Source organism: Anabrus simplex, chromosome 5, assembly GCF_040414725.1.
Source record: "Anabrus simplex isolate iqAnaSimp1 chromosome 5, ASM4041472v1, whole genome shotgun sequence".
Lineage (NCBI taxonomy): Eukaryota > Metazoa > Arthropoda > Insecta > Orthoptera > Tettigoniidae > Anabrus > Anabrus simplex.
In genome coordinates, this window is record NC_090269.1 from 151,933,330 (window position 1) to 151,960,077 (window position 26,748).

At 39.3% G+C, this 26,748-nt stretch overlaps 1 protein-coding gene across 1 annotated transcript in view; it reads left to right on the top strand.

Moving 5' to 3' along the window:
* Positions 1 to 26,748, top strand: part of Nup205 (nuclear pore complex protein Nup205) — a 676,487-nt gene that overhangs the window by 452,294 nt on the left and 197,445 nt on the right. The window contains exons 18-23 of the mRNA XM_067147168.2: positions 1,613 to 1,784; positions 2,613 to 2,858; positions 11,673 to 11,879; positions 12,482 to 12,600; positions 12,686 to 12,832; positions 18,159 to 18,341. Coding sequence (XP_067003269.1) covers positions 1,613 to 1,784; positions 2,613 to 2,858; positions 11,673 to 11,879; positions 12,482 to 12,600; positions 12,686 to 12,832; positions 18,159 to 18,341 — 1,074 coding nt within the window. The remainder of the gene's footprint in view (positions 1 to 1,612; positions 1,785 to 2,612; positions 2,859 to 11,672; positions 11,880 to 12,481; positions 12,601 to 12,685; positions 12,833 to 18,158; positions 18,342 to 26,748) is intronic.

Below are 26,748 nucleotides of genomic sequence, written 5' to 3' on the forward strand. Positions count from 1 at the left end.
CGTGCCCCCAATTGCACGGCCAACTCGCCCGGTATAAACATCGGTTTTAGACAGTTTCTAAGTGATAAAGAACATCTCTGCAATGTGGCAGCCAAACTTAGGCATTGTTTAACCTTAGACATCGTCTAAACACCGTTTCTGCAATCGGCCCAGTCTCTCTTGGATGGTGTCCAGTGCTGAGTTTTTAATGAATGTTATCAGGTAAACACGAATGTGTTATCAGAGATCTTTTAAATGCCGACATCGTACGACCCGGAGTGTCGAATGGACTTTTTTCCGCCCTTCAAAAATCGTCTACCTTTGCTGGCTTTGAACCCGCTATTTTGGGATTCGGAGGCTGGCACACTACCACTGATCCACAGAGGGGGCTATAAAATTAAATAAGACACTGCCATAGAAGGAAAATCATACATTTAGTTAAAATTAAAAATACACAAGGATAGATAAAAACAGTCAAGAGTAGTTAAAAAGAAAAGAAAAAAAGAAAAAAATAAACTTCAATTTTAAACATGTTAAAACAGGACACAATTCCTCATAAAACAGATAACAAGGTCTACTGGCTGTTTGCCATCTCCTCATTCCCGAGTTTATCCCATTTGAACCTCTTATGAGTATCCGCATGCCGCTGGTTCCAAATCTCATCTCGTTCGAAGATAGAACGTATCAGCATTTGTTTAAAATAGTCACCCATAGCAGAAATGAAGCAGCACAACACAAGCAACCAGATCAGGTTCATATAGCTAGTGATCACGAACATCTGTATAGAATGTGAAGAGTGGAACAGTGGGGGAGCTTGAAAGAACCATCACAGTCCCAAGTTACAGGATAGCCGGTGATGTGCCAGGATCTGAAAACAATCATGTTTGAGACCATCGACGTGGGGGGATAGCAGTCAGCAGCGTAGCGAGAAGCCGGGCTTCAGAGTGAAGGCACCAATGGGGATCCATTGGTTTGTTTCATCATTGCCTGACACAAAAGCAGCAAGGCCTAGCAATGTGCCAGCAGCAAAGCTGCAGCATAAACATACCTTTACACTCAGGCAGAACCAACAGACTTTTGGCAGACGAGATCTTCTATGAGGAATGGTAGTTCCCTAATGGCGAAAATGCCATTGAAATCTATGACCCAGTGGCATGCTCTGTAATGTTCTGGCAGTAGCATATGAGATGTGGCAAACTCATAGTAATAACAGTCTTATATGGAGTATCATAATGAATTTATTCGGATTTATAGAATTTTAAAAAGTTACTCCCAATGTCCATTGAGTGCTATCTCCATGGTCATGTTTTATGCAGAGTTTAGTCTGCTTATCACCTGAAATATGTCCATAAAACATAGCAAGTTGGATCATATAGCGGTGCACTGGCATTCGAGAGATGATGGGTTCAAACCCCGCCTGTGATATCTCATTTTCACATTTTAATTAAAGCCATTCCTAGACCTATCCCATTGTCACCAAAAAACCTAACTGAGTCTGTGCGATGGTAAAACATTTATAAAAAACATATATAAATTCTGAGAAGACAGGCATTAAGTAACTCATGGATTATAGTAGTTTGTTTGTGACGTGCTTTTGATTTGTCCATATTAGACGAAAGTCTTGTTGTTTCAGCCTGATGAAGACCCAGAGAAGGAGGAGGAACTGGGGGTGGTTAGCAAATGCAAGGAAGCAATCCTCAAACTGTTGCAACAGTGTCTACATAATCCTGCACCAAATCTGTCACATTATCTACTTGGGTTTGATCTCAAGAAAGACATCAAGAAAACTGTGTTTCAGAGACCTGGTAAGCATTCAGCATGGTTGTTTACTGGTCTAATTCTTTCCTTTTGGATATATTGGATACAAAGAGGGAAGCATTATGATACCATTAATAGTATTACTGTTATAATCTCAAATGTAGTACCACAACTTATTTAATTCAAGGGTTAATTTTATACATTTGCACTGAGCACTAGATTTTAAGGACGGCCTTTCTCGTATTATCTGACGACCATTTCATCAGTATATAGGTCCTACATTGCTTTTGTAAAATAGAAAGCCTGTTTTGGATTATCTATCCTTAAAAAGTATCACAATTTTGGAATATAATAATGTGCCTGTAAGCGAAATGTCTAATAATCATGAGGAAGAAGAATTTTTCAGTATCTTCATGGTGGAGGCATGGAGGCTTAGCAATTGTGGTGAGTCTGTATCCAGAGAAAAATTTTGAGTTTCTTTTCCCGTAGGATAGTCTACAGATGAATAATAGGCAGGAGTCTAAAGTGGATATCAAATGTTGTTGGTAATTAATGTTGTTGGTTGCCAAATTAAGAAGTAAACATGGAAAAGTAACCACATTCCCTGGCATTATTATCGTACTGTATGTTGCAGGATTAAATTAAGTCGAGTTCGGGCTACTCATTGTTGTATCCCCCAGCATTACCATTTTATTTTCCCAACTTAACTAAGTTGCCTATATTCTGCTTGTGCATTTCTTGATTTTGTTTTCTTCTGGCAAAATTATTTTTAAAATTTCTGTTGCTCTTTTGCAATTCCACCACAGATCATTTCACTTTTTCTTTGTATTTGTCTCTTGATTAGTAATTTTTTCAAGTAACTGTGTTCTTTGCAGGTGTCTTGGGATTTCCTAGAACATGCCTGCACTCTGTTCTCTCACTCCTGGATGCATCTATTGATGCTAGATCAGCACCTTACGCTGAATCACCCAAGCATTACCTACTGGAGGCTTCATATTGCTTATTATACATGCTCTGCGCTAATGTGAAAACTTCTCAGCCTGTCCTTCGTTATCTTCGAGCCTGCAATGACTTCCTCTGTCGTCATCTGGACTGCCTGCCTTTCAGAGGATCAAATCAAGGTAGGTGTTACGTCGAATTCTACTTTGATGTTCCATTTTTGTACATACACCAAGTATTACCCCACTTTTATTTTCCCATATTCAACCTCTTACCGTCGTTTAAAACATGCTTTGTTGGTCCCCCTCAGATTTCCTGTGCTCTCAGGGCCAGTTTCATCAACGTGGGTTAAACCTTAACCCCGAGTTACACAGTTTTAACTCTGAATTTGACTGTTCATTCCGTTTCATCAAGGAGGGTTATTTTTAACTCTAGGTTAAGACCGGAGTTAAGTTAACCCCTCCTTTCACCTGAGTTAAACTGTTTATTCGAGGTTAAAAGCAACATGGCCACAGTAAATCATGCATTTGATGCAGAGTTGCTTTATTTAGATTTGTTAAACGGTGTTCCTAACAGAAATAGGCCTATAATAAGAAGGAAAGACTTTGCAAATCTGAGGAACAATTTCTGAAGAGATAGACTTCAAAAACCGTTGTCAGTAAATTCGTCGATGAAGTTCGCGAGAGGTTAGAATACACAGCTGATCGAAACAAACTTGGGCTTGCGAACTAAACTAGAAACTACATTGACTGTAATAGTAGCAACAGCGGTATTACACAATATTGCTGTGGAGACCCGAGATTAACTTCCCCCACAGGACTTGACTCTGCATCAGTATCTCACAGGAAGGAGAAGGAACAGGAATGTTGGAATTGAGAATGATATCATTCTTCACATTGATAACGACAGCACTGCAGTGGCATATAGGAATGCAACTGCACACCACCAGTTCAATAGTACAACACTTATGAACATTATACTGTGTATTACGTAGTGGTTATACAGAAATGCACTTTGAAATTAAACTGTATATTTACTTTCGTGTGTGTTATTGCTGTGAAGGTGTGCCAACATTCAAAACAACTCTTGGCACAGAGAAGCTAAAATTTTTATAGAACTGTTTTAGTTGTTTTGTAGATCGCACTGTAACGTGGGCAATATTATTAAATTCCCCTGTTATTCTTTCCCATGTGTCCTCCTTTTGTTTTAATTGCATACCATCAATCTTCTTGCATTCTATAATACTTCGGTACTCGGTGGCGAATTCAATAAGTAATGATTTTTCTAAAGCAGAAAAATTCGTGCCACTATTTCTCTTCTGCACTTCTTCCATTTTTCGTTCAAGATCACGAAAGATTAATATCTACCACGGACCTGAGGAAGAAAATGTAATGCAGCGCAAGAAATAAACAAAAGGACCACGCAAGAAGTGTGTTCATGATCTCTGATTTTTAGTCACTGCCTCCTTGATTATTAGGACAGCTGTTTCCTGCGAGGGTTAACGCGGTGTTAGTTAACCCTCTGCCGAAATAGCTTGGTGAAACGCTTGACTTGTAAGAATGAGTTAAAATATTAACCCTAAGTTAACAAACCCAGGGTTAGAGAATATTTAACCCACGTTGATGAAACCGGGCCTCAATGTATTAAAATACTCAAATTTATGTTTGCAACATTTTATGCTTCCCACCATCTACTATTCAGAATGGGAAAAAAATGGAATTAAAATAGTGTCACAACTAACCTGTAATGCTTTCAGTAACCGTGGCATGATGGCTGAACCGGACAGTACACTTTACGACAACACATGGGCGAAACTACCCAGTTGCTAATGTCAGGGGAAGGTACACAAACCACATTATAGTTCTGACAAGCGGGTTGCCTACCCAACAAATTTTAACACATTGAGGTCAAAGGCCGTATGCTGTATGGACTCTCATTCATTGCGGAGAACAAAGCCTGCGTTATGCATGCTGTCTGGTTTTCATTGTTGTTACTACGAAACAAACGTACTATGTGCATTGATAGGCGCTGTAGTATAAGATATGTCTCATATAGTTCTCAAAATATATATAGATGTCAGCAAACTACAACTCTACACATCATATTCTTCCTGTCAAATCGTGTCAGAGCTGTGTTGACTTGACAGCAGTGTGCATGTGAACATAGACTGAACAGCAGTGATTTACACCAACTAATATGTAAACTCGTGTCCTCATCCTGAGGTGGTGCAGCTCTTTTCAGGCACACCCCCATTGGAGGTGAGCTGCATGTACTATTTCAACCACATACCAGCCCTCCTGCCATTCTTAAATTTCTGGCAGTACCGCAAATCAAACTCGGGCCTCCAAGGACAGCAGCTAATAATGCTAACCGTTGCGCTACGTAGGCGGACATTTACATGAACTGAACATTTAAAGATAAAAATTTCATTGTTCTGTATTGAAAAGTATCACAGTTAAAATTAAAATAATAAATAAAGAGGTTCAACCTATTCAATACCAAAGAATAAGAAATGCAGTGATTACATTCTTATTTAATAATAAGTAGAAGTGGTACCGGTTTCGACCCTAGTCCAGGTCATCATCAGTCGATTAAAACATGAAAAACAATGCATAGGGAAAATAAAATAAAAGATCAAGTTCACTCCAGATCAGTAGAAGAGGCGATATAAAAAATGACGGGGGTAGACACTGTAAAATTCATGAGAAGTAAAATGTAAGTCACTTAAAAGAAACAGTGCGTAATTTTTTGCGTGTGCCATACTACTTTTACGAGTACTTCGATAGCTCACGAGATACGCATCACTAGGTCAACTCTGCCCATCTGAGAGTTGTAGTCAATAGCTAACTCTGGTTTCATTGTTTCTTTCCCTCTCTCCCTTCATGACACCATGGTATCATCGTGCGTAATGCTTATGAGTAGGGCAAGGCATTTAATGATCAAAAAATAGCAAGAAAATACAAAATAAAAAATGCATTTATGACCTAAAAATGGTTAAAAAAATGACACAAAATTTGAAAAAAATGACCAATAAATTAATCGTAAGTCACTTATTTATTAATCCTTTATGAAACAATTAGCTGATTTGAGAGAGAATTTTAATGGATGATAATGCATTTTTAAATTATTTTTGTTACTAACAAAGTAAATACCACTTTGCACCCCTGGTGAAAAAGATGAAATATTTTAGAACTGGCATATTCTTCAAATACTCTCCTAGCAAATAGGTGTCATTTAATTAACAAAGAATATTTAAGAAAACAAACTTCAGTGGCTGTTTACAATAAATTCGAATTGAAATGCACAATAAAAACTTTGCGTAGGTTCTCAAATGAAAACGATTGCCTATTGTCTGCAAGTAACGATTTGTACATGGAAAAGTTTCTCTCTACCTCAACTGAAACAATTGGTGCATACTGAAAACAAGCAATATCTCCCGGATTCAATGCACAGTCGGCAAGAGAAAAATTTTCACCCGACAATGCTTTGCCAATAGAACACAAAGTTTTATACCCACTGTTCTTTTGCAACACCTTATTCAATTTCATGGATACAACTTCACCCACTTTACCACACACACACACACACACACACACACACACACACACACACACACACACACACACACACACACACACACACGAGATTCAGATCATTCACAACTTTATACACAATTTACAGCTGCTCCACTAGTGGCACTTGGGATTTTTCTAGAGCACTTATTGCATTAGGAAGGGATCCAAAATTTGTTTTTATGTAGGAAAGTTTACCTGCAATTTCTTTGTCAGCCAAGAATTCCTGGGCTGCTTTTATTGATCCAGCCTCAGTTTTGTCGAAGGAATCGACCACTTTCTTTACAACTTCAAAGTTCTCGCAGTAATAACAACAAGCCTCAATCCACATTCCCCATCTAGTCAAAACAGGTGAAAAGGGCAAGGGAATTTCAAGAGCTTCTGTTTTGAATGCTAGAACTCTAGATGGGGCTTTTAATAACACTTTCTTTATGCACCCAATTAACTTGTCAACTTCAGGAAAATTATGTTTTACCTCTTCTGCGGTCCGATGTAACGCATGGGCTAGTCATGTGACATGCACCATTTTCGAGAAGAGCACTTGTAACGAATTTGCAGCCTTTACCATGTAGGGTGCTGCATCTGTTATTAAAAGCAGCACATTGTCATTCCGAATGCCATCGGGCCACAATAGCCTCAAAGACTGGTCAAACAGTTTGCTAATTGTTGACCAGTTAGCTTTGTCCAATTGCTTACAATGTAGTAGAAATGGTTCTCCAACATTCCCTGCTTCCAGGACGCCTACAATAACGTTGGCTATATATCGTCCCGTACTGTCTGTTGTTTCATCTATGCATACCCATATGTTTCCGTCTCCTACCCTTATCCTTATTTCTTGTAATGTTTTGTCATAGCATCTTCCAACGTAGGTTCTTCTTAATGTTCTGGCATCTTGTACAGATTTTCCAGTCTCCTCTTCTAAGAATGTACGCAGCTTTGGATGGTTCAATTTGTTCAGTGGAATATCGGCGCATAAAAATGCTGTACACATTTTCTCACAAAATGGAGAAAATGTTGAAGATTCACCCAGTAGTGTCTGGTGTAAGCCACGGTTTCTTTTTATCTTCAGGTCGCTACACACCACGTTCATGTTTTTCTCGCGACACATGTTGTTCAACTGTAAACTTCTTTTCTGCTGAAACTCGCACATCACACACTTTGTAAAATAATATTTTCCCACCAGTGGAAAATATATTTTCTCCATATTGTGTAACAAATTGTTTTAATTTAACAATTGTACTTCCTTTAATTTTAACTTTGGGCATCTTACAGTACTTGTCAACAAAGAATTCACTCGACTCTCAGCACGCGGGCGACTGACTTCCTTCTTATCTAGCTGAAGATAAGGAGCAATGCCCAGCTTGGGCGAGTCCATTATGCGTCTTACATATAGGGGAAGCAGGTACTGCTTATAGTATGTTTTCTTGGAAGTGCAATCGAGTTGAAAATACTCTTTCCTTGAAAACTAGTGGCAGCAGGGTATGTTGCAAGTCTACGTTCTTTCTTGAGCAAGTTATTTGTCTAAGTTAAACGTAATAGACAAGTATTGTAAACATAAATAATATTAATTAAATATCCAAATATAACAAAATATAACACTTCCCAGAAAACAATTAAAAATGCCAAAAATGACCATAAATTGCTCCAAAAATGACCTATCTCGTGTAAACGGCAAAAAATGAAAAAAAATGCCGTAACAAATTGCCCTTATTTAATCAGTCAATTCATGAAACACATGTACATATACTCAAGCTATATTTTGGCCTTAATAAAAAAAAGATGCAAAATCATCAAATGCCTTGCCCTTCTTATGAGGCACACATCCTTTATATCCTTCCACTTCCTTATCATGAGTTTCCTGTTATAAACTGCCATTTTTTCCTCCCTTCCTGAGTGTGCTGTTTTTTATTTCCGATGGAACGCCCTGTCGATTTTGATGCAACGTACCCATTGCATCTGTCTCCTTATCACACAGCTTGTTGTACAAATCTGGGCTCGAGAACCAGTTATCCATTGTTACGTGTTGCCCTTTGTTTAGAAGCGGTGCTGTGAGTTGCAAAACAAATTTCGAACCATATGGTTCATTTTTCAGAGACTCATCAAAGTGGGTGTCTTTTCCTATATACAGCAAGAAATTCCACACGTAACCAGACTTAGATTCACACAATTAAATGATTTGATACCAAATCTTGAGCGCTTAGACAGTATGAAAACTTTCCACTACAAATGTCCCTTTCACAACATAAGAGACTCATCTACGGACACATTGCTTTCGGCTGTGTACACACTTCGGAATCTGCTATCAAGTGGTCCAGAATAGGTTTTAATTTGTAGAGTTTCTTCAGACCACATGTGGCTTCATAAAATGCTTTGTGTGATCACGCGCGGCTGTGAGCTTGTATCCGGGAGATAGTAGGTTCGAATCCCACTATCGGCAGCCCTGAAGATGGTTTTCCGTGGTTTCCCATTTTCACACCAGGCAAATGCTGGGGCTGTACCTTAATTAAGGCCACGGCCGCTTCCTTCCAACTCCTAGGCCTTTCCTATCCCATCGTCGCCATAAGACCTATCTGTGTCAGTGCGACGTAAAGCCCCTAGCAAAAAAAAAAAATGCTTTGTTATCGACAGAGTGTAAGAATTTGAGAAGGAGATGAAATCTTCTTTCAGAGAACAGCTTCAAAAATATTGGGGTCTGTAATATCTGTCTACGAGAAAAGTAGCTCTTGTTGTCAGGTAGCTGATGAATGCCTTGCAAGAGGAAGAATGCAAGTAAAGTCATAATTTCATCTTTATTTGTGTCAGTCCACTGATTCAGTCTCGAAAATAGTTTCAGGGTTGATGTGCTTTCTATGAACTGTTGAGCATACCGGTTGGTTTCCCTACTTATTAGTTCCGCTAATTCAGCCGTGATAAACAATTGAAAATATTCGAGCAGATTATTTATGTCTTCAATTTGTACATTCAGTCCAGGTTGCCCCGTAAATGTAAATCTCGGCCATTCAGTTCCTATCTTTGTCCATACATCGAGCAGAATATCACCGCTAGTGCTACCGTCACGTTCACTTGAGTTGCTTTCACCGTTGCACTCTCTATCTTCTGATATTTCAACATTCGTCTCACTATTAGATGACACATCACTCTCCGAATTGTCACAGTGTAATAAATCAAACTGTTCTTCTTCTCACAGACCCCGAACTCCGCTTGCACTTGCCATAATGCACTATCTACCACTCTCAGCAGCCTGGAGGCTGGTACTGGCTGGCCGCCAGCTGCGTGCGGAACGAAAGCATTTCGCCTGGTCACGTGGTTTTTGGAAAGTGCTGCTGCTGTAGACAAAGCACAAAACTAACATACATGCATAAAGGAAAGCGATATCAGATCATACACAGGATAAGTCATCATACCCATCGCCAAACGACATTTGTGATGACGAAATATTCCATCATGGCCATTTAGGAAGCCATGCGGCTGTGGCGATTTATTCCGTCGTTACCACTTGAAAGGCTAAAAGAGAATTATTAAGAATAGAAGAGAATGAGAAAATAATGCATCACTCACCGCTAATGGCTGGCACAGGAAGGAGGTTATGGCCTACAAAGGAAACACTCCACAGATCTCGGTCACTTTCATGCCACTTGTCTTTCCCGTATCAGACTGAGACCTGCTAAACACGTACAAACTAAGTACACTAACCAAGACACGGACATAAATAAAACTACAGATATTTTTATGCACTGAACTATTAAATCTGTATTGTACTAACTTATGTTATGGTAAACTGTTAACTACGCTATACTGTACTATACTAGAGAGATAAAGACTAATATGAAAAACACTAATTACTGAAGAAAAATGCAAAAGATTGTGAACCGTACCGAATACCATACATGCTGAGCGAGATAGGTTAACCATGTGGTGAATGTAAATATTAGAGGTGGCAATTAAATTTTGATATCACACTTTCCAATATAAGTCGATACGAATGGCAGCTTGGCATTGGTTGGATGTCTGTGTCTCAGCACATAACCACCAGACAGAGTCTAAATCGGCTAAAACATCAATTTAGAAGTAAAGCGGTGTGGAGTATAAGAACTAGTTCAAATGTTAACATTCGCTACAAGGAAGTAGTATGTTATCATAGAGATTTCTCTACAATCTAATACAGATTTATCTACACTTGGGCACTTTCCTGTGCTCTAAGAACTAGTTCAAATGTTAACATTCGCTACAAGAATAACATCAATGACCGGGATAGTTTGCAAGGATTGTGAAAAGTCATCTGCGCTTTATGATAGGGTCAGAACCCAGAAGACATAGAGGGCTTCTGCCAGACGAACGAAAGAAAATGCTGATTGATTTTCTCAACAGGTACTGGCAGGACATCAAAGCCAGCAAACAAACAGGATCTACTAGACACTGGAAGTGTGAATAGTTGATTGATTGTTAACACACAGTCCATAGAGGCTCATTTCAGATGTCAAAAATACATAATTTGATGCCGATTCTGCCGAACAACGTTGCTCGGTTTTGTGTTGGAAAATTTACTAACGTACACAGGGCTGTTTCTTAGCCGTAATCATTAAGGGATCCGTTCTTTATGGTCTGACTGTCCGGTTAGTCCTGTTGGTTAGTCCTTTGCCAACAGGGTAGGAGTGTTGGTGGTGTCGAGCGAGTTGGTTCACACCATTGGCTGCTCTGAAGATGGTTTTCTGTTATTTCCTGTTTTCATACCAGGCAAATGCTGGGTCTGTACGTTAATTAAAGCCATGGGTGCTTCCTCTGCATTTTTATTTTTTCCTTTCTGATTGCCACCGTAGAAACCTGGCTTACTTCGTACGCCTTTTAAACTGGTGGGAAGAAAGGAAAAGAGCAATTGTTTATCACTACATTCTCTGTCTAAAGTCTGGGTTCTGTTCCAAACCTCTCTGCAGTGATTGTAAGGAGTGAGGCATATGATGATGATGATGATGATGATGATGATGATGATGATACGGCATTGAGCAGACCGTATGATGTAACTCAACAGGAGTAGGCTATGTTCAGACACTAGATATCACATTCTCCCTACCTCGTCATCACACACCACACAACACATACACTAGCATTATGAGAGACAAGAAGTAGATGGTGCACACAAATAAGTGAAGATTGTAAATTGTCTATCATCACCGTCAATTTCCAAATCTCTGGACGTTGAAATATATATACACAAGTCTTTAAATCTTTTTTAATGAACCTGTTTGCAACTAGTTGCTAAGGCTCATCTATATCTCGTAGGATTAACCAGTGTGTTTCCTATGTCTACTTATGCATAAATCTCGTAATTTCTTTTGATCTTTTCACATCATTTAAGTCCATTTTTCATTCAGCGTTATCATATGTATTGATTTCTTTCCTGTGTTACAAAGATATTTTATTTTTTAGCATCTCAGCTTTCTCAGATGTCCTGGCTGCTCAAGACTGTTGCTGTTGAAATTCGAGCTTCAGCAAGTAACCAGCAGTTTTCTCAGCTGAGTCGTCTTGTCAACATTCTGATGCAAGAGAAAAGTAAACTGGCTGATAAAATATTAAATGAAGCTCCTGAAGATGCACATATGAGCCAGCATCTCTCAAGACCTCAAAGGCTCCGTGGTAAGCAAACAAGCTCTTACCTTCTTCATCCTCGTTCAGTAACTATTGCACATTTTATGAACGGAATGGGATGAGATCACATGCTCGGGTAAGGAAGCTAGCAGGAGTGAAGTGTATATTAGTCTAGGAAACTGTGTTGGAGAGCAGCAACTTACCATGTAAGACTGCATGGATAGAGTACACATAAAATAAAAACATGGGTCCAAAATTTTCGGCTGTAGCCTTCGTCAGTGGAGGATAGAATGGTGGCGGCACGTAGACACTGCGTGAGGTGAGGGGAGTAGGGGTGCAGACAGGCAAGAGAATGGGAAAAAGGGAGCGGTTATCCAATGTTAAGGCCAGGTGCTTCCCACAACCTGAGCGGCAGTTTATGTTTCACTTCGGAATCTCTGAGGGAGGGAGGGTGGGAAGTTGGTTATCACACTCGCAAAACATGCAATAGACATTTTTAAAATATTTACAGTGCATGTACCTTACAATTTATAAGAATTTGTGAAAGAATAAAATGGACAAAATTACATTATTTCCATTTTATGTTCCATAACCTTTCTATTCTCTTTGTGCACTTCTAATTCATCTACAGCTCATTCCTATTGTTTCAGGAAGCATGAAGGTGACCAGGAAAAGTGTCCTGCTAATTTTGCTCGATATCCTTGATTTTCATGTGGCACCTGTTCCTCAGCCTGAATGGCAGTGTTTTGAACCATCACGCATCAATGAGGTATGCACCTGTTTTATATCTGTTTGAAAGTTTGTGCTGATGATCTTTGGTTTATGGACCAGAATCACAATTTGTGTCTTTGAAGCTTACAGGAACATGTGAGGTCAGTGCTTGTGGCAATAAGAAGCTGATTGATGTCAAGAAGCTTCATTCATTGCTGGTCGAAGACCTTGCTTCGCTTCAGAGCAGTTCAGCTGTTGCACAGCGCCCTCTCTTACTCTCTGAAATTGAGGTAAGTCTTTGATACTCAATTTCTGTTCATAAGTGTTAATAATCATTACTGTGAAGTTTTTTAATGTTCGGGATAGTGATGATTAGAGCTTGGCATTTTGGGCATAGAAAGATCAAGTTTTACCGAGCTCGATAGCTATGTTTTTGATGCATGTTTTATGTATGTCTTTTAGTTTATAAGAGAGTGATCATTCTTTACCATTGTTTGTCAGCTGATGATGGCTTTGACCCATCCGCTTACCTTATAAACATCAGTTCCGGATCTTTAAATTACCATTTAAATGCTGGTGTTTATGAAGTCCATGCAAGACTGCGCTTAAATGATATCATCACTGCAACTACTGGCTCAAACTTTCATAGAAATACTCAAAAATAAATATTTCAATGGAATGTGCTACATTACAGTGAAAAATTTGAACTATGCACTATAAACTCGCCTAGTAATTCTTACGGTGCATCGGAACATTTATGTTTGTAATATTTACATCTGCTTCTTGACTCTATTACTATCACTAACTTCACTAAGCACAGATAACATATCCACATCACTAGATTCACAGGTAGAACTTTCCGATATATTATAATCTTCTTCACAATCACTGTTCAGTAAAATATCCATGATTTCTCGTTCGGTAATAGCCTCACACATGCTCATCTTCACTCACTGAACACCCGTGACATCAGCTCAATGCTATCTTCAATTTATGCAGTTAATCCCCTAAACATGACTCAAATACGACGGCAGGGACTTCCTTCAGATATAAAGAATGATTGTAATGCCATCTGTTGAGTTTTCAATGTACTACCTTCCCTTTACCATCGATAAAGCAGGATGCTGCATTACCCCGTTGGGTAAGCCAGGCACAGGCTCGCACATCCCGTCGATTCGACGGTTAGGTAAGCCGGTGGGTTAAACAAGCTGAAACATGTATTGGCCTATTGTAACTCAGCACAAGTAATACAAGCATTCAATACTCATCACAAAGAAATGTTTTAACGAGAAGCTTTAGCTGTGGTGATCGCCAACATCCAGGAGACTGGGCATGGCACATAGAAGAAGTATAGTCTATTTGCAATACAATTAAAATCCAAATCACCAAGAATTTTTTTTCCGAAAAGCTTTAGCTGTGGTGATCGCCAACATCCAGGAGACTGGGCATGGTACATAGAAGAAGAATAGTCTATTTGCAATACAGTTCGAATTCAGACCCTCTATTAGAGGTTCAGAAAATTGCATCATTATAGATCTTAGTGCACACAAAATAGCAATTCTATATTGTATAGCAGATTGGGATATTCCTAGTAACTTTTGTAGGAATGTGCCTAAAAAAATCACTGGCAAATGAGAATTTATGGTAGAATGAGTTCTTGGTTCAAGGTACTTACAGGGGCTGTAATCTTTCACCTTTGTTGTTCATAGATTACCTAGATCATCTGCTGAAAGGTATCAAGTGACGTGGAGGGATTCAGTTAGATGAAAATGTAGTAAGCAGTTTGGTCTATGCTGACGACTTGGTCTTAATGGCAGATTGTGCCGAAAGCCTGCAGCGTAATATCTTGGAACTTGAAAATCGGTGCGATGAGTATGGTATGAAAATGAGCCTTTCTAAGACTAAATTGATGGCAGTAAGTAAGAAATCCAAGAGAATGAATGTCAGATTGGGGATACAAAGCTGGAACAGGTAGATAATTTCAAGTATTTAGGATGTGTGCTCTCCCAAGATGGTAGTATAGTAAGTGAGATTGAACCAAAGCTAATGCAGTGAACTCACAGTTGCGTTCAACAGTATTATGTAAGAATTATGCAAGTCTCTTAATTCCACATCATTATAGTTGAATTGGACATTTTCAGCATTTCCACAATCACTTCAACAAAAATGTTTTCTCAACAGCATGTTTAATTATCTCATCCTAAATCTTTACTTTTATTTCCATTATTATTATTCTCGATCTCATGAAATATTCCGAAGAAATACCTATCACGTGGCTGCCAAGGAATGAAATAAATCTTACGATCAGATTTAATTAATCAGCATACGCATCAGTTTCTATAAATATTCTAATTTTTCATCACTTTAATGCCGACTACTGTATGTATTATTATTATCATGGCCTCATTATACTAGTGATAACCTTTGAAGATCATAAGTAACACACACATACCACTATTGAACTAGCAACACACAGGCTCTCCTTAACCAACACCAAAGTGAAAGAAAATTCAAATCTAACTAATAGTAGAGAAATCAATCAGTCTAGAATACAACCTTACAAAATCTACAGAAAAGAAAAAAGTATAGTTTAGTGGGTACTCATGTTTTTGATGCAGACAGATTCAGCTGGGATGTTTAGACATGAACACAGGTCTCCTCTCTTGATTACATTGGGTCGTGCAAGTTCATTGTGCTGGCTCACACAATTAGAGCTTAGAAGTACATGATGTCTGCACAGTCAGGTAATATGAAGTTGTGGCGATAATTCCTTGAAATTCTTGTGAAGATCCTCCCTCGCTGCTCCATAACTCAAGACCTTGCTCTCCTAGTCAGGCTGAAACTGAGATTCAAATTAGTGGTTTGATCCACTGGCTGAAACTGAGATTCAAATTAATGGTTTGATCCACTTGTATTACATCACTAAGTAGTGCACTATTATACTTGTCTAACACTTGATGCAAAGATGTACAACAGTTCATGCCCCATTTCCTCTGGCACATAGAATAATGTCCAATACATCTAACTCCTCATTGATCTCTTGATTAGATGTCCTACAATTGCGTAACACACACCGTAAATTGCTCGAAATTGTCTCTCGACTCGCCCTGTAATACTCTGTTGTACATTTCCACAAGTTCACTCGTTAAATAATAACCTCTTCTCGACGGCTTGAAATGTTTACAAGTGATTACTTTCATTTTGACCGTATTGAAATTAAATTATTAAATGTTAAACAATTAATTTATTGAAACCACCTATTCAATACTAGTAAAGTCATTAGGACTATAACAATGTCATTATATTAAGTATGGTACATCTGTCGCCTGTCATTGCAGTCATAGTCAGCCATGAATTTTAACTCATAGTCAGCCATGAATTTTAACTCCAAGTCAGAGCTCTGAGTGGATGCTTACTAGGATTATTCTAAAACAATATTTTTTTATAACAATTTGCACAGGAGTACAAGAACATTAGGTCATATTGGAGTGAACGAGCTGTTCTTGTTTAAAAGTTCAAATACAAATACTTATGATTCTTCATGACTAAACAAGGAGACGACTGTATTTTTCGCTCTCTTACACCGTACTACTATTTCACCTTTCTCACACTGTACGTATCTGTTCGCTCTCTTACACCGCACTACTATTTTGCCTTTCTCACACCATACTAACGTATCTGTTCGCTCCTTTACACCGTACTAACGTTTACCCCTCGATCAGCGAACAAGTAAAGCGACGTAGCCTCCCGATTAGAGTTTCTATTGGTCGAGATTTTAGCTTGAATATGATTTGTCCCCTCTTGCAAGAGTATAGATCATTCCAGAAATCTGTCGTCCTTCTCCAAACTTCTCTTGCATGACGAGTACACCGGTGTGATGTAGGTCATGTGTCCTTGTGACCGCTCAACCCAGTTCCGGCTCACATTGCTCTCAACAGGACGGCCTGGCTATCGGCTAATAACTGGTCCACCAGGCGAGTTGGCCGTGCAGTTAGGAGCTTGCATCTGGGAGATAGTGGGTTTGAATCCCACTGTCAGCAGCCCTGAAGATGGTTTTCCCTGGTTTCCCATTTTCACACCAGGCAAATGCTGGGGCTGTACCTTAATTAAGGCCATGGTCACATCCTTCCAACTCCTAGGTCTTTATTCTCCCATCGTCTCCATAAGACCTATCTGTGTTGGTGCGACGTAAAGCCACTAGCAAGAAAAAAAAAAAAAGATGCATGAAATTTATGCAAATTAAACCAGATCTCCATTTGTTCCCATAAGGTACCATTTGAACGGGTACATTAAGTATATCTTGGCAAGTTCTTAGGTTATTAGGGAAATGGAATTTTTAAAAACTGAACTGAGCAATGAAAATTTCACATTATGGTAAAGGTCTAATAATTATTATTATAATAATAACGATAATGTTATTGGCTTTACTTCCCACTAACTACTTTTACGGTTTTCGGAGATGCTGAGATGCCAGAATTTTTTCCCCGCATGATTTCTTTTATGTGCCAGTAAATCTACCAACACGAGGCTGCCATATTTGAGCACCTTCACATACCACCGGACTGAGCCAGGTTGGGGTCAGAAGGCCAGCACTTCAACCGTCTGAGCCATGTAGCCCAGAGATAGTGAAGGTCTAAAACTCCCCAGCCATATAAATTGGTCCCTCCTTATTGGACTTCCTGGTGTTTTCCTCCAGACTCAGTTTCTTCCTGGCTTTTCTGGCCTCCTTAGTAGATGCTAGGGCTTTTTTTTAAATATATATACTGACACCCTAGTAACTTGTGAAGTGGCAGATGAAATATGTTTTGACTGTCGGGCCGTATGTACTGTGCTGGTAGTGGCCAACACATCTCATCACATACACTTTGTTGTTTTTTCCTGCCTTGCTACAGTCATCAAAAGAACACAATTCACTCACAATAATAACCCTCCAGCTTAACCCTACAACCTTATCAACCCTATCCGAGTGGTAAATCCAAAACAGTAGCGAATTATAGTCAAAATATAATGAACCGTAGAAGAGGGCATTATCAGGAAATTTAAATATCTCAGGTAAATGTCACTTATGTGGTATTTTTATTGTAACTTCTGATCTAGTAGAAAGATCAAAGAAATTATTTCTCTGCAAGACAGGACATATCTTCATCTCTTGGAAAATAATTTTTTTTAATGTCCATTTGTTTTTTAAAGCATTAATGAGCATTAACTGTGAAACAATCAAACGTGGTTCAGTGGTGCCAGGTGTGGATGGGAGAAGGAAAATCCATGTTATGGATTTTTCAGGTACTGCACTTAATTCAGCATCTATTTTCTTCAACATAGACTCTGCCCTGCTTTCTATATTGGCTTAACAACCAACACTAGCCAAAAGATTATGCGGCCACAGCAGTACTTGCAAAATCCAAAACATTCTTAATATAGTTCAGTTTCTCTGTAAAATAGAGTCAAAAGCATGCAAAATGCATTTGACTCTAGATGGATTGGCAGTACATTTCTTCATTCCTGATTACGTGAACTGTTTCTTGAAATTCCTCTGTAGTGTACAGGCAGCTCATTCTTGGTTAAAAATATAGGTGGATGTTTGCATGCTTAACATGAGCGTCAATGTTGTTTCAGAATATTCTGAAGTATGCTATCAGACTAAACCAACATCGTGCTACTTGTAATGCAACCGTGCGGTACATGGATGGATGGCGTCAAGTTACAGAAATCATGTTTTCTGTTACACCTCGTGAAGTATTACCGTATGACCCTCGACAACTTCTTCTGCTGGATACACTGCAGCTGGTCCTTACTAAGGTTTGTATTCTCCTTTTATATGGCATTCAAATATTGATTTATTCAGAATTAGCACGTGGTATGTTTTGTTGTTGTTTAAGCAGTTCTGAGAAGAATAGAAAGGAGAATAGAGGATAATATGAGGGGGAGGGGGGGGGTGACCAGTTTGGTTTTAAAAAGGGAAAAGGAACAAAAGATGCAATTGAATGCCTAAGTATGATTGTAGAAAGGATGTTAGAAGTGAATAGGAAAATATAGGTATGTTTCGTTGATTGGGTAAAAGCGTTTTGACAGAGTGAGCTAGTGCATTCTGATGAAGAGTCTGAAAGGCATTGATACAGACGGGAAAGACAGAAAAAGTATCAGAAGAGGAGTGAGGCAGGGATGTTGCATGTCACTGGCTTTGTTCAATATATATGCTGAAAAACTGTTACAGAAAGCCCTAGTAAAAGCCAGAGGAGTTGTAGTGGGTGGAGAACCAATCAAGGCCATAAAATATGCAGATGATGAGGCGATATTAGCAGAATCAGGAAATGATCTGCAAGTCATGTTGAAAAATATTAAGAGTGGGCAAAGAGTTCACAACGAAAGTCAACATTGGCAAGACTAAGGTGATGAGAATAGGAAAGGAGGAGATTGCTGTTAACCCTTTTAGTGCAAAGTGAAAATGTATAAAGGGCATACTACATTGTTTTACACTTCTTTTTTTCCACCCAAATGAAGTACATTACACATCAGTTGTTAAGTCCATCTTCTCAACATAATCTCGTAACTGAATTCACTTTTGCCATCGATGTGTCAGTCTCTCCAGACCTTCCTGAAATCATTCTTTCGGAGTGCTGCGTACCCATGTCTTCACAGCTGTGTCCAGTTCTGCAGAATCCACAAAACGGAGACCGTGCAGAGGTTTCTTCATATTCCTGAACAGTTGATAATCACATGGTGCCCCTATGCATCCATTGCATCGAGTCTTGTTTCGTCCATGGCTCATGGTAATGGGGCCATGTCTCATCACCAGTCACAAGCCTAGCCATGAAGTCAGCTGGATCTTGATCATGGCGTTGCAAAAGTTCTCTGCACATGTCCACATGCCTCTGCGTTTCGTCTCCAGACAAGAGTCTAGGCACCCACGTGGATGACACCTTCCCCAACTGTAAGTGGCAGTGCACGATCCGCTACAGGGTGTTTCGGCTAATTCCCGTGGCTGTCTCCATTTCCATAAATGTGATGCATTTGTTTCCTTGGATGGCCTGTTCGACCCGGGCAATGTTGGCTGGTGTTGACACTCTTTCCAGAACTGGTTCCCTTGTCCACTGATGTGTGCCCTGTTTTCGAACCTCCCAGTTGTAAACTGTTTTCCGTGACGGCACATGTTCTCCTCAGGCTGCCACCAACTGCCGTGGTCATGCCGTCTTCCCATAGGAATCAAGTCGCATACCGCTGTTCCTAATTAAATTGAAATAACAAATAACGTAGTTCAACCTATTCAATACAAGTAAATAAGAAATGTAGTGTTACATTCCTGTTTAATTATAAGCGGTACTGGTTTCGACCCCAATCTGGGTCATCATCAGCTGAATAAAATCCTAAAACAATGCATAGGTAAATCAGAAATTAAAGGATCTTTCACAAAAACAGTTCAAGAAGCAATATAGGATAATGGGGATTGGCACTGCACGATTTTAAATCTTAAAATCTAGAAGTAGTAGAAGGTCAGTTACTTATATGAAGTAAGGTGTAAGGTGCAATCTTCTGAATAGTAGCACAACACACGCACACTCCGAACATATCAAGGCCATTAAATACAACAGATTCTCTGCTATAGGACAACACATGCAAGACTCCAAGCATAATTTCACCAATATTGAAAAAGACATAAAAATACTTAAAATCATTAACAAAGGCCCCCTTCTAAACACTACTGAAAATTGTTTTATTCACCTTGGCCAATACTTCAACCCTAACTTCAATTTAAACGACATTTCTAAAAAAAACCAATATCCTATTTGACTTCCTAATTCTTCTTCTCAAAAATTCTAAATATCTAAACCTGAATTCAAATTTCCATGCCTTACACAGTTCCTACCGAGCTCGATAGCTGCAGTCGCTTAAGTGCGGCCAGTATCCAGTATTCGGGAGATAGTAGGTTCGAACCCCACTGTCGGCAGCCCTGAAAATGGTCTTCCGTGGTTTCCCATTTTCACACCAGGAAAATGCTGGGGCTGTACCTTAATTAAGGCCACGGCTGCTTCCTTCCCACTCCTAGCCCTTTCCTGTCCCATCGTCGCCATAAGACCTATCTGTGTCGGTGCGACGTGAAGCAACTAGCAAAAAATATATATATATATATATATACACAGTTCCTACCCACATTTTCTACCTCCAATAACCCACCCTCCTAACCCACCCTAAACTACCCCTCCTTTATTTCCCTATCATCCTTTCCCATCCTCTTTTGACTTCCAATCCTTTTAATCTTCTCTTATCTACTTCTTTTATTAACTTTTACCATTTTTCTCTTCACAATTGTTTTTTGCATCAACTGTTCTAAAGAATGTACAAGATCCCAGTTACATACTTCAATTATATTAAATTATATTATATATACACATTTTCGCAACCGAAACCATTACAGACTGGATCATTAAGCTATTCACCGAGTTCCGCCGGCATTTGAAAGCACAATGCCGGACATTGAGTATGTTGCGCTGATCTTCAGGAGCTAGCAATTTGCTTCAGTCAAGCGACTCGTCTTCGACTTGTACACAGTTTTGAGACTTCATATTTATTAAATTGTATTGTAACTTCGCGCCTGATAGTACTTAACAGTTCACCTCTTCTCGTAAACATTTTGAGACACAGTGCCGAACTTTGCGTGTGTTGTGCTACTATTCAGAAGATTGCGCCTTACTTCATATAAGTGACTGACCTTCTACTTCTTCTAGATTTTACGATTTAAAATCGTGCAGTGCCAATCCCCATTATCTTATCCTTTAATTTCTTATTTACCTATGCATTGTTTTTGCATTTTATTCAGCTGATGATGACTCGGATTGGGGTCGAAACCGGTACCGCTTCTGCTTATAATTAAATAGGAATGTAACACTACATTTCTTATTTACTTGTATTGAATAGGTTGAACTATGTTATTTGTTATTTCAATTTAATTGTGATACAGTTCAATAGGAACATCATTAAATTTTTTTCTTTAAATAGCGCTGTTCCTGGCGGTTGCTTTTCATGTTTTCTGCTCCTACGCTGACAGTGTTGTTATGAAGTGGCTGTGACGAGTGCATTCGTTGGCTCCTGTGCGTGTGTTGCTACCAAACAGTGGAACAAGACACTAGTTACACTTCACCACCTTGAAAAGTGAAATGTGAACCATACCCGGACGTACAAAAAATAAAGTGTAAAACAATATAGTACACCCCTCGTAAAAATGAGGTCTACGAGTGCAAGGCTGTTTTAATGGAAACTAGGTTTTCAGAAAAAAAGAATGTAACTCCTTTGTTTTTAAAGATAAGAAAGAGAAACTTAATCAGGGAGTGCAAAATATAGTCATCTAAATTCAGGATATATTTCAAATCATTGTCATTTATTCCTCACATTATTAATTAAATAATTTATTCAGGAAAACGGAAGTTGGAAATTTTGATTATTCCTATTACCACACGCTTACAAATGGAGTAAAAATGAACATTGGAAGGCACACATACATAATACAAAAAACCATGAAATGCCTGTTGTTGTTCTAAAAATATCCGCAGGCATGTCAAAACTCTGAAATTCTAAAATCTAGCACATGAAAAAATACATCAACAATGGCAATCACACAAGTAAACACAATTACAGTAAGTATGAAATGAAATGTCGTATGGCTTTTAGTGCCAGGATATCCCAGGAAGGGTTCGGCTCGCCAGGTGCAGGTCTTTCTGTTTGACACCCGTAGGCGACCTGCGCGTCGTGATGAGGATGAAATGATGATGAAGTCAACACATACACCCAGCCCCCGTGCCATTGGAATTAACTAATTAAGGTTAAAATCCCCGACCCGGCCGGGAATCAAACCCGGGACCCTCTGAACCGAAGGCCAGCACGCTGACCGCTCAGCCAACGAGTCGGACATTACAGTAAGTGATGACTGTGAAAATAAAAACAGCTGTATAGCTAATAATGTACGAGTCAAGTGGTGACTGGACAATGATTCTAATCTTGGTGATGAATCCAGTGCCGATTTTGCCTCAGACAATGAATTACCTTACCTGCATGGAATGTGACTGTACATAAACAAGTGATGGTGTTGATACTAATAGCGACTGGGAAGAAAGGAATGTTGACCAGGACAGTCCTTCACAGGCTCCATAACAGTTCCTGGACTCATTAATTCCTTAATTTCCTCCTCTCTCACACCACTCTTCTTACACTTTGACGCTGTTCTTTTTTGAGTTGCACATGAGCTGTATAGCTAATGATGTGCGAGTCAAGCGGTGACTGGACAGTGATTCCAATCTTGGTGATGACTCCAGAAAAATAACTAAACTTAACACCCTTTGTAATCATATCATATTTACTAATGTACCGAGCCCAAAGACTCCACTTTCTTAGTAGTTACAATACTGAAATGCATCCCATTACAAATTAATTCCATGTATTCCCTCAATTCATCAAATGTCCAACCACATTCATCATACAAGTAACGATGCAAGTGCTTGCCCTTAGCAACTTCAAAATTCTCCAAGGAAACAACATACCTGTTTGTCTCAAAATAGGATAATTCTTATACTTTAAAGTATAGTGTTGCATTACCAAACAAATTTAATTTCAGTGAACACTCTTCAGATTTTATATTTATTACAACACCGAGTACGTGTCCCCTCCATAATTTAGCCTTCCTTTTAGAACACCAACATACCGTATTTACCCAAATAATCCCTGCCATCAAATAATGCCCGCACCCTCATTTTAGGAAGGCTCATTTTGAAAAAAATTGAAATGAACTAAAATTCTTTCCATCGAAAGAGTAACGTAGGCATAAACAAACATTTCGTATCACTCCGCGAGGTTCACATGGCCTTTACGCAAATATGAACATGTAAATTTACGGATATAGCTGCTTTGCCTGAGATGATAAAAATACATTATCACTGCTATGAAGTATATTTTCCAGACAGAGACAGAAGTATGACGTGCGGTGATGCCAGTTTGGCTACTCATAACATCACGAAAGTTTGAACATTTTTTCTTCCAGTTATATCTTTAATTCCAAAGCGATGACCTGTATTTTTTGTCGGCTTGAAAGTTTCCTGAAAGTCTAAATTAATTTTTAACATCAAACCCCGAGAAAGTGATGAGGGAAATTTTCGAGATATTAGGAAGGTAAATGGACGGGCCAGTTTCAATGCCGTAGGATATTCGCCGTTTTAGTACATATCGAATATTGTTGTACGCAGAACATTTTTAGTGAAATCATCGAGGTCCGTCATGGCTTCTTCCTCCTAGGGTTCTTCCCTTGCGACCGGAACACTGCATTGTTTTTATTTCCGTAGCTTGTTTTATCCTCTGTACTGTTTGCAGGCCGATACCACACGAGAGTGCTGTCTTGGTGAAGGGTGGCAACATGGCGTTCCTCACCTTCTCCCCGCCGCTGATCGCCTGCTGCTGCGTGCTTACAAAATAAACTCTAAATACTATTTCCCTCGCCTGTCAATGCAATACTTGTCCTTTTGCTCTTCCTGGATCGTTGATTATGATATTTACAAATAAAACTCGAAACATTCACTCGTGACCCGCACAAACAGGCACTTCTTACTGAAATGATTTTATTGGCTCAGCGGAAACCGCCTACCCGGCCGCGTTCTACTCTATATAGAATCCTTTCCTAAATTACAAGTTCGTCACACTCCACGTCTAAAACACTTCTCCCACGCAGTCTCTCGTGCAATGTAAACACTTGAAATAGACACACTGGCGAAATCTGATGTTAGTTTTGCGATACAGTAAAACCTCGCAAATTCGAAGTCTTTGTAATACAGAAATCGGACTTCCACGTACAGTAAAACCTCGATTCTCCGTTTTTCGAGGGACCATGAAAATAAAACGTACAACACAGGAAAACGGAAAATCCGGGAATGAATGAAAACCATCAACAATTTGGCTAAACATCACAAAAATGAAATATGTATAATTATAATCTTACAAAAACTCCTAAACCAAACCAAACCAAACTACAGCCCCAGTAGAACTTTGCGTGCCAAGCGACCGCTGCTCAGTCCCAAGGCCTGCAGATTACGAGGTGCACATGGTCAGTGCCACGAATCCTCTCGGCCGATATTCCGGGCTCTGTAGATCGGGGTCGTCATCTCACCATTAGATAGCTCCACAATTAAAGGTAATCACGTAGGCTGAGTGGAACTGGAACCAGACTTATGTCCAGGTAAAATTGCTTGACCTGGTCGCAGTCGAACCCGGGCCCTCTGGATGAGAGGCGGGCATGTTAGACAGCGAAACCGCATTAATTACCGGTACGCGAGTTCAAAATCTCGATACCTTATATTCAGTTTTACAGGGGAATCTTCGTCAGTTTCCCGTGAAAACTTCTTTCAGTTCAGCAACTTTGATTAGGCTAGCCGAACTCTTCGAAAAATCTAACAACGCCAAGCCAAACGACAATCGACCACAAGTAGTTTTTAATTCTCTCATGTAATAAAATAAAGCACATTAGATACAAAAGCACCCAAAATGTTGGCGAAATCCGTTCATTTCTTAATCTTTCATTGTAATTTGGTCTCCGGCATACTGTTCGTAGTCAGTTTCTGGGGAAATCTCGTACCGGGCAGATTAGGCCTACATCGACTTTTAAAGGTTATGTTGAACTCGAAAACATGGTTTCGAATGTAAGTATCGATTCTTAAAAGTTCTCAAATGCATTATATTCCATTCTGCGCGTCACAAATCCAATCAAATAGGAAAGATAACCATTTAAAATGTAACGCGCGCAAATAAAACGACTGCGGTTTTTGGTATTTTAACACGAAACGTAAAATTCCCAGTCTTTCATTAGGACCTAAACAGTAATAGGCAATCCCAAGACCTCCCATGGCTTTCTTTTTTTAATGTAAGGTGCAACATCTATTTTGGTCTCGCTAACATAATCATGTACGATAATATCAAAAATACTGAATTTGTATTAAGAAGGAGCAGTTTCGATTCCTGCCTGAAAGCTCAGTTACTCGGCAGTGCCCTGAGCAAAGTGCCGAAAACCTCTTCGGCAGTACGATCGAAAAAATGTAAAAATATAAACATCTAACCCTGGACATAATATGGACGTTTTATAAGTGCAAACATTTGACGAAACTTGTTCCGTCTTCAAGTAGAGCTGTCAAAATCCGCCGTGTCTCCTTGCAGTTGTTGTGGCCACTGCTTTATGATTTTCCGAGATTCTCTAAACAATACCACCCGAATGCGATGCTAAGATCATCCCTAACGTCGTTAACGCCAAGCTCCATAAATATGTCATAGCCGTCCTTTCGTGAGATACAGTTTATTAAAAAACGATTGATCCAGGATTTAGCGTTGATGGGACTGGAATTTCTGGACGGTTGATCCGGGAAATGTTTCTTCGAGGAACGGATAATGCGGGACTTTTACAACGTGATTTAATTACGATGCTCACGGGACCACGTAATTTGAACGCATATTCCGGGAAAACGTATTTTCCGGGAACGGATAATCGAGGTTCCACTGTACGTAATTTTAAATTAATAGCCATCTTGTAATTCCGAAATGCCAACCCTCGCCAGTTTTCACGGATTCTGCTTTTCCGCGTACTGCCTGCTATGTGATATTGTGGCGTTCCTTAAAACGCTGAATACAAAAGAATTACAAATTCACTCTATTTTCAACTATGAAACACACTATAGACACACCAAACTGAGTGAAAGTACGGAAAGCTACCCCTGCACGTTCCGGAAGACGCGTTCTATCGTGACGCAGAGAAATTTTCAATTTAAATTACTCTGTAAAATACGGTACTATTTAAAAAAATGTAAAGTCAGTTTAGAATTAAAAGCCTGAATTGTTGTCCGTTTAAATATGACATATGAGTACAGTTTTCTTCCATCTACGGTTGCACAAACCATAACTGTACACTCAGCATCGAAAACTAGGTGAGCCAGGAGCGTGTTGGCAACCTCGACGTAAACAAAACCTGCACCCCAGTTTCGTGCCACAATTTTTTTTTTAAATATTTGGGGATTATTCGCGTAAATACAGTAATTTATTAGCAGCATTGCATCCTGTGATGCATAAGCGGTAAGCAAATTAGAACCAATAATTTGATCATCAATATCGGACAAGTGTTCAATTGTAGGAAGAGCATCTCAAAATACACACATATAAATATTCATACATGCTTCGCCTTTGTCACGTA